Source organism: Cannabis sativa, chromosome 2, assembly GCF_029168945.1.
Source record: "Cannabis sativa cultivar Pink pepper isolate KNU-18-1 chromosome 2, ASM2916894v1, whole genome shotgun sequence".
In the NCBI taxonomy this organism is placed as follows: Eukaryota; Viridiplantae; Streptophyta; class Magnoliopsida; order Rosales; family Cannabaceae; genus Cannabis; species Cannabis sativa.
Window position 1 is genome coordinate 44,148,332 of NC_083602.1, and position 9,274 is coordinate 44,157,605.

Here is a 9,274-nt window from a genome sequence, read left to right on the forward strand (position 1 = left end):
CTCAGTTTTGGTGGTTTAGTATAAATTATACAATAACAAAATAACAGTAAATATTGATTAGTAAAATATTGATTGTAATTAGATACATATATAAAATGAATATTTAATTATCACTAAGCTAGTACTTATATTATCTTTGTTGGATTATAGTTGATGATAGGCTAGTGTGACATGGGTTGTAGTGATCCAAAGTAACAACAAAGTACAGCACATACTAAATTAACATACTTATCAGAAAAAAAAAATTAAAAAAAATACTAAATTAACAATTAATAAAACTAGATTAATTGAAGACAAAAGGGGTTCAAAAACCCAAATCAAGGAGAATTAAATTATTGATTTATTGAAGGGATATAGTATATTAGGTATAAAAGCACTAAAAAAAAAATGTATAAAACCTCTACAAAATGTAACTATAAAATCGTTGAATTCCTTTCTCCAAAGAATTAAATTAAAATCCACTCCCTCCTACGCTAAAATTCACACTTTTCTTTTTTACATTTTTCATTCATTTCATAACCTCATCCCACATGTGTGCACTATCATAATATTTCATAACCTCATCCCACATGTGTGCACTATCATAATAACTTGAGTGAAAATTAATGTCTTGAAATTGGTATTGTACATGAAAAAGAATGCCATTACTCATTAGCATTTCCAAACTAATGTATATAATCCAAATTGGCATTAATTGTACTTTGTATAGGAACTAAAAACAAGCAGAGTTTAAAGGGCTCCTGCTCCACCATTCTCCATCTTATTATTTGAGTCTTTAGCTATTTTTCTCCTAAATTGTGCTTGAACCTCAGATAAGGCTGTTTTAACCTCCTCATCCTCTGGTGTCTCTTCTAGCAAAGCCTCATAATCTTGTATTGAAGCTTCCCACCTTCCCAACTGCACACCATACAATTCAAACAAGAAAAAAGTGTCCTTAATTGCTTACCAATATTCTATTCACACTATAACTTAATTTGTGTGCGTTTAAAGTCAGCAAAACATCAAGAATTTAAGAAAGTCTACTTATATTAATATGTGGAGTTTCTCGTTCTCCATACTCTCTCTATTACTAACTTGTTAATACCATACCCAAATACAAAATTTGGATTGAAATGTAACCCACAAACGAATTTAATATCACCGAGTCTAGTGTATGGTAGTTTTGGTGAAGTGTAAACTAAATATGAGTAATAAGAAACCCATATAAATTGCACACACTATTTACAATTTACAGTTGTGCCCACAATAACATGTTTTTTTTTTTTTTGAAATGTCACAATAAGATGTATTTAATCTTCACAATAAAATTAAAATGATATCATTCCCATTTAAAATTATATATTACTGTTATTATATGTGAAAAAATGTGTCTAAGCATTCATCTTTATATTTTATGGATCATATTATAAGTTTATAGAGATAATTATATTGCACAATTTTTTTTATAAGATTTACAATAATAAGACACAAAATATTATTTTTATTTAATGCATTGATTTAATACCACTTTTTATTTTTTTTATTCTTTTGAAATGTAATACCACTTCTTATAAAATATAATATGTAATGATATTTTAATTTGATTTTTCATATTTTATTTAATATATTATAGCTAAAATTAAGCAACTTATTTTAAAATTTTCTAACGGTTAGAATAAGTATTTTTCTTTTAGATTTATCAATTTGTTAGTTAAGGGGAATTACTTTATAAATATCATTTTTAATTTTTTTTTTCAAATTTATAGTTTGGTTTACTCCGGTAGTTTTTATGTTTGTTGCTATATGGATTTTAGTTGCGATTTAAGTTACTTCATTAATTGCTATATAGATTTCCGTAAAAATACAAAAATATATATATATATATTTAGGTATAAATATGTTTAATTAGTTTTATACTTATCTAAAAAATAAAAAGAAATATTTAAAATTGGATATATGTTTATTTGACAATAATAAATATCATGAAAAAAAAAATTACACAATTTGTTATTTATAAATAATTTTGTGTACATATAAAGAATTTTTTTGTTATTTATTTTACACATTTTTTTATTTATAAACAGCTTGATTTATTTATAAAGAGTTTGTTTTACACATTTTTTTTCAGCAAAACCATCTTAATTTTATATTTTTTAACACTTAACTACAAAAATAAAAATTTTGACAACAAAACCTACTAAACTCTCATTTTGTTTTGCTCTTTACACTTTTGTTAAAAAATCTCAATTAAGTGCTACAGTGGACTGACCACGTATACGTACACTTGTGTACACGTAGCAAATTTTTAGTGGTCTACGTAATATTACGTTTGAAAAAATAGTTTAAAATACTTAAAAATTGAAATAATTTTTTTAACTTTTTTTTTTCTTCTTCTTTCTTTCTTAAACATTTGGAAAACCCTAAATATCTCTTTCTCTCTCACAGCTCTCCCTCCCAGGCCCTCTGTTTCTCTTTCTCGTCTCTTCGTGGTGGCCCTCGCCGGAGGCGAAGCACCTAGGCCCTCGTCAAAGCTCCTTATTTCTCTTAAGCCATCTGTCATCTGGAGCTACCTTGCCACCTAGGACCTCACCGGAGCCGAAGCTCCACGTCTCTTCTCTCTCTCTCGATCTGCCCTCTCTTTCTCTCCTCGATCTTCTCCCTCCTAGGCCCTCTCTTTCTCTCTCTCTATCGTCTCTTCTCTCTCTTCATGGTGGACTTCGTCGGAGCCGAAGCACCACGACTCTGACTGAGCCATCTCTGGGTCCCATTGAGCTAATTAAAGCTCGATTTTGTTTTTCCCTTATTGAAAAGTTTTAGATCCCAATTGAGCATCTCCAGGTCCCAATTTCGTTTATAATTTTTGATTTAGGTTAAAGTTGTGGTGGCTGTTGTGATTTATGGTGATATATTTTTTTTTTTTTTGTTATTTTTGGTGGTGGCTGCAATGGTGTGGTGGTGGCTGCGGTGGTTGTTCTTCCAATGGCTTTGGTGGTAGTGACTGTGGTGACGGTGATAATGGAGAAGAAGAATGAGAAGGAAGATAGGTTAGAGAGGAGCAAACTAGGGTTTCAGGAAAAAGAAAAAGGAAAAGACAAAAGAAAAGAAAAGAAAAGAATTATTTTTTTTATATAATTTTTAAACTATTTTTTAAAATTAATATTGTGTGAACCACTAAAAATTTACCACGAGTACACGTGGACAATTTACTGTGGCACCTAATTGAGATTTTTTTGACAAAAATGTAAAGAGTAAAACGGAACGGAAGCTCAATATGTTTTGCCGCCAAAATTTAAATTTTTGTGATTAAGTGTTAAAAAACATAAAATTCAAGTAGTTTTGCTGCCAATATCTTTATTTTTTTTTTAGATCATTTTATTTTGTACACATTTTTTTATTTGTAAAGAGTTTTGTTCATTATTACTAAATATTTGATACGTAAATTAGTTGTGATAAACTTATTTAATTACAAAGAGTGATTTGTATATTTGATAATTTTGTAATTATTTTATAAATATTTCTATTTATTTACAGAAATTTTTTTACACAATATTTTTCTAAACACTTTTGTTTATTTATAAAGAGAATTTGTTTACACAATTTTTATTATTTTTTTATTAACTATTAATTATTTAATTGGTAAATTAGTTGTTATAAACTTATTTGTTAATTTATGCATTGTATTACTATCCTCATTTAATACATATATATTATTTAAAATTAAAATAATATATATTTTTAATACAAATAAAAGAAAATTTCTTGATTGTTGTAATTTGTTTAATTTAATATTTTTAGTTTTGAGGTATTTTAACTTTAATACTAAGGTAAATAATACTGTGTCGTATTTATGTAATTTTTTTCTTTAGGTTGTTGTATTTCATTAGAAAGAGCCGTTAGTTATATTAATGTGTGTCACTATCGGTACCCCTATAATACAATACTAGTTATTAGCTAAATTAAAAAAATTGGATTAGAAAATAATTTAAGTATGAAGTAGAAAGTAGATGTTGTTAGTGAAAATGATGATATCCAATCTATAAGTAGGAGTAGAAGTGTATTGAGTTAGTCACCTTAGCATTGCAATCAGCTCTTCTTAGCCTAGCCTTGGCATAAGAGGGTCTAAGGTTGAGAGCAACGGTGCAATCATTAATTGCCTTGTCGAATTGGCCGAGTTTAGAGCGACATGCCGCACGGTTGCAGAGCAACACTGAGTTGTAAGGATCATGCTCTAGTCCCTCCCCATAAGCCACACATGCCTCTGAAAATCTTGATGCCTTAAACAGCTCATTGCCTTTCGACCGAGCTGTCGCTATGCCTTTCGCCTTTCTCATCACCCCATTTGCTTCTCTGTTGTTCACATCCAGTCTACCTGCCCTTTGAGCTGCTTCCACAGCATCATCAAATCTTTCCACAAACAAACAAATTTAACTTGTTTGTAAGTTTTAACCAATTTCTCTAAATTTGTTTTAGTTATGTGATATTATATCAGATCAGTATTGAGTTTTACCTGCCTGAGGCCAAATCAACCAGCGCTCGTGTGACTAACAAGCTAGCATTGCCAATAGGACCAAGAACTTTAGTACATTCGTCCACATCAAACTTTGGACCTCTCGACAGTGCTGTGTCTGCCTCTTGGTGCCTGTGGAGTTTTAACAAAGCCTCTGCTTGTAGAGCATAAATCTTCACATAAAAATCACAACCAAAACAAACACAAGACAAGTCTTTCAGCTACAACAACAGCAAAATTATTTGAATATGTAAATTTGGTTGTTTTATAATATTAATAATAATAACCTGTGGGGCTGAATCAGCACCAGCTGATATGGCAAAATCCGCTTCCTTTATAAGTGTGTTCCAATCTCTTGTTTTACGAGCCTCGGTGCACCTGTTCAGATGTATCTGAATTGATTTCACCTTAGCTAGATCATCTCTATCAGCCTCTTGCCCTGCATGTTTGTAATGATACGTAGCTTTTTCTGGTTCCCCTAATCTATTATTACACAAACGTAAATGTACACACACAATCATTAACCAGAAGCAAAACCAACAAAAAGGTAAATGTACTCTTTTTCATAATCTTGTATAACTTCTTAGACTGATTACGAAAAAGTAAAATGATCTCTAAAATTTACAACAACAATCAAAATAAAACATAATTATGTGTTATCACTGGTTGTTGTGTAACAAGTGGCGTCGACAATCCAAATAAGGTGTCGAGAATTATAAGCTACTATGTAGAGACCAAACTTAGCAACAACAATCAAAATGAAACATTATTCTGTGTTATCAATCCCTTGTTTGGCCAACAGAAAGATCAATCATAAGTTCAGGCTGAAAGTACCAAATAATTAAAAAAAAATCCAAATTATTAGAAACAAGTAATTGAATATTTCCTATCAAAAAAGTAATTGAATAATTTTCTATCAAAAAAGTAATTGAATATTTCACTAGTGTGAAAAATGCAAATATGGTGTCGAGAATTCTGATCTATTATGCAGAGACTACAAAAAGATTGTATTTCGGAAAAGAAAAAAGAGAAAAAAGTATACCTAAGATATAAGGTTGCCAAACGAAGATGAGCTCTATGATAATGGGGTTCAATTCTTAGAGCCTCTCTACACTCCAAAACAGCCTCAAGAAGTCTACCAAGGGCAGTCAAGGCAGCACTTTTATTACTCCTATAGGAAGCCTTATTTGGGTCAATAGAAATAGCAGCATCATACAAAGCCAAAGCCTCTGCAAATCTCCCATTCTTGTAATCTTCATTCCCCATTATCTTCAACGTTTCAGGGTCCATTCTAGTCGATATAGCTCTGCACAATGACCCACTAGGAACTGGTTCACTGGTTTTATTATTATTACTACTAGTAGTAGTAGCAGTAACATTTGTGTAATTATTATTAATTGGATTCTCCTCTCTCGACCTCTGCTTCGAATGAACGTGATTATGATTATTGTTTTGATTATGATTGTGGTGATTATGATGATCCAGAACAGACCCATTAGGCTGCTGCTGTTGTTGCCTGAGATTACCCAAATTCCCAAAAAGCATAACATTGCTAGAAGAAGCTCGAACGAGGGTACTACTACCTTTATTCTTCTGATGATCAATAATCATACTCTCAAGCTCACCAGATATTGTAATGGATTCTTTAGGTACCTTTCTATTAGTACCTTGGTTAACATAAGCGTACGCCGACGTTTTGTTCTGCGTTTGATAACAAGTCTCCTGCTTTCTATTGTCGTTTGTGATAATCTGTTGCTGTTGGGGTCTCTGATTGTTTGTCGCTCTGCTATTTACAACGTGTTTCGGGTGATGGGGTTGTTGTTGATGTTGAGCAGATGAAGGTAGAAACGAAATCTCGTCGGAGGTACCACGACGTCGTTTGGAGTCCTGGGTGGCTGTCGTTTTGGCGAATTCATTGTTGCTGTTTTTGTCGTTTGATGATGGAATAGAACTTTGAGTTGTCGTTTTTTTGGCCCATAAACTTTTTCTTCCGAAAACTGCATTTATGAGGCCACACCCAGTTTTCCTCTCCGGCGAGATGTCTCCCATTCCTGTTATCAAACTTTTACAAACACCCCTCTTAAGGGGAATGAGAGACAGATACAGTAATACACTATATCTATATCTATATATCTCTGGTTTTTGTCAATGCTGAGAACCATTAAAGTCAAATCTTTGGCTAAATTTTCTTGCTTAAAGAAACAAGAAAAATACATAAAAGCTTTAGGGACAACTAACCCCAGAAAATTATCTGACTTAATGCAAGAAATGTGTGCCTTTGTTTTAAAATTTTGTGTAGGAGAACAGTGCATGACATTTTTTTTTGTTCTTTTCCTTCCTTGTGTCTTTAGACAGAAAATGTAATAAGAAAAAAAAAAACAATAAAAACACAAACGAGTTATGTTTGTAGGAACCTTAATTATTATTATTTGATTTGTCTGACTTGGTTTGTTTGGTGGGGAAGTTGGAAGCAGGAGACTCGGTCTTGGATGAAATAAGAATCTCTAGATTTTTAGAAACAGGTCTGACTCTCGTCATTCTATTTCTATGTATCATATTGGAGGCCACGTTTTTTTTATTTATTTTATTTAATAATAACAATAATAGTAATAAAATTTATTATATTAGAAAAAACATTATTATTAATAATATTATAAGTAATCATAGAAGGAAACCACGTTAATGTACCTTCTGAGTATGCTATGCATGTTTTTAACAAACAACCAGCTGTGTGAATTAAGTCTAAATTAAGTCAAAAAGATTCTCGTCTTCTGAAAAAAGTGGTAATTATTGTGTTTGTATTACAATCAGTTTTTTAACTTTTACGCCCGAGAACGTATACTACACTAATTTTTAATTTATTTTTTTTTTTTTGAAAATTTATGTAAAAAATAAATTTAATGTTTCGAATGTATGAAAAATTGAAATATCAAATATTTTACTATTAATACCGTAAACTATTCAAAAATTTTAAAAATTTACAAAAATAATATTGTAATTATATAAAATTTCGCTATAAAAAAAATTAGAAAAAAAAAATATTTGGACATTTGTTTTTAAACATGGAAATTAAAAAAATAGATTGTAATAGAAGATTGTAAATAACATTTTTCTTTACAGTTTTGAATTTTATTGTGTAAGAGATAAAAATAAGCCTCAAGGTAATTAAGTAATTTTTAGAAAGTATAAATAAAAATAAAAAGATGATCCTATAATGTGGCAGACTTAATGTAAAATGTATCATTTCATTAAATAGAGGCAGAGCTAGAAACTCAAAAACGGAAGAGCATAACTCTACGAAAAGAGAAATGCAGAGCAGAGCTAGAAAAAGGAAGAGAAGGAGTGATGAACAACAAAAGAAAATTAGCGCACGTGGAGAAATCAAGAAAGGAAAGAAGAATGAATTACGCATTTCTTCCCGCCTATAAATACCAGATCCTATCATTCAAAAAGGGGACGACGACGAATTCTTGACCACACCAAACTAGCCAAAACTCTATCGGAATACACTCTCAAATTCATATTTGAATTCAGAGAATCGATAACCTAGACCCGACCAATTGAATTGAGAGAAAAAATATTTAAACCGATTAAGTGTGTAAATCGACTAGATCAAACATGGTGTAAAGAATTCAAAGTCTTAATAGCAATTTGTTGTTGAGCTAATTTTCAGCATCAACAACTGTCTTCTTCTCTGGAAACCTCTTGAATGAAAAGCTAAAGCTAAGGATACGAACTAAGATGGGATTACAGAAGGTATCAGAGAAAGCAACAGTTATGAGTGAAGGTGATACCTTTAATCCATGGCTGCAGATCCAACTATTGTATTGGCATTAGAGATGAGATAAATGAATTAGAGAATGACTGCAAGAGACAAGCTCAACAAAAAGATGTCCCGACTTGCAGATGAAAGTGTAACACCCTAACTATCTTAGGCGTATTACGTGATTTTTAAACGTACTGTGCAGCTCGTTGCTAATCAACGAGGTTTATGGAAAAACGTGATTAATTAAAATTTTGCTTTTTCATTAAACTTATAAACCATTTTACAAAAAGTCTCGGGATCCCGATTTATAAAAATATTTACAAACGTTTTTACTGTTCAACTTTTACATCAAAATAAAGTCGTCTAACGACAATTACAAAATCTCAGCCGTGCTGTCCCGAGGATCGTACGCTCCAGGCCTAACCGCCCCGACATGTACAATCTCATAAGCTCGCTCACGGTCCATCAGCAACTGCCTTGCCTTTACCTACACATGAAACTAAACTGTGAGTCGACAGACTCAGTAAGAAAAGCATACTAATATCATACATAAAACTGACTGCCGTGTCCAACACGATACTGAGTCCCGCTACTGCCATGTCCAACATGGTACTGAGCACTACCGCCATGTCCAACATGGTACCGAGTTTTGAACGTTCGTGGACGGTACTATTGACACGTAACAACCTCGATCGGTCGAACCGGTCATACTCCGCCGCTGGTCATACTCCGGCTGTACCGACGTGTTACTATATCCTCTGATCGGTCGAACCGGTCATACTCGGCATTCTTGGTCATACTCCGGCTGTGTCACAGAACGGGATACGTCAATAGCACGGAACCACCAACCAAGTGTCGGACGATCGGTCGAAGCCGGTATACTCATTCTTGGTCATACTCCGACTGTACCGACGTGACGGGGTTGGGTGGTTCGAAGCCTAAATACATATCTAATGTAATCTAGCGGTGCTTCCTACATGCACGCTAAACATGTAATCTACATATGCATACCGTTATACTAA

General features: G+C 32.3%; 1 protein-coding gene across 1 annotated transcript; it reads right to left on the reverse strand.

The window, feature by feature from the left end:
* Positions 1 to 321: 321 nt before the first annotated feature.
* On the reverse strand, positions 322 to 7,419 carry LOC133034966 (inactive TPR repeat-containing thioredoxin TTL3-like). The gene is made up of 5 exons (XM_061110545.1): positions 5,529 to 7,419; positions 4,774 to 4,969; positions 4,487 to 4,659; positions 4,050 to 4,383; positions 322 to 897 (listed from the first exon to the last, which is right to left on the reverse strand). The coding sequence occupies exons 1-5, from the start codon at positions 6,533 to 6,535 to the stop codon at positions 730 to 732; spliced, it is 1,878 nt and encodes a 625-aa protein (XP_060966528.1). The 5' UTR covers positions 6,536 to 7,419; the 3' UTR covers positions 322 to 729.
* Positions 7,420 to 9,274: the final 1,855 nt, after the last annotated feature.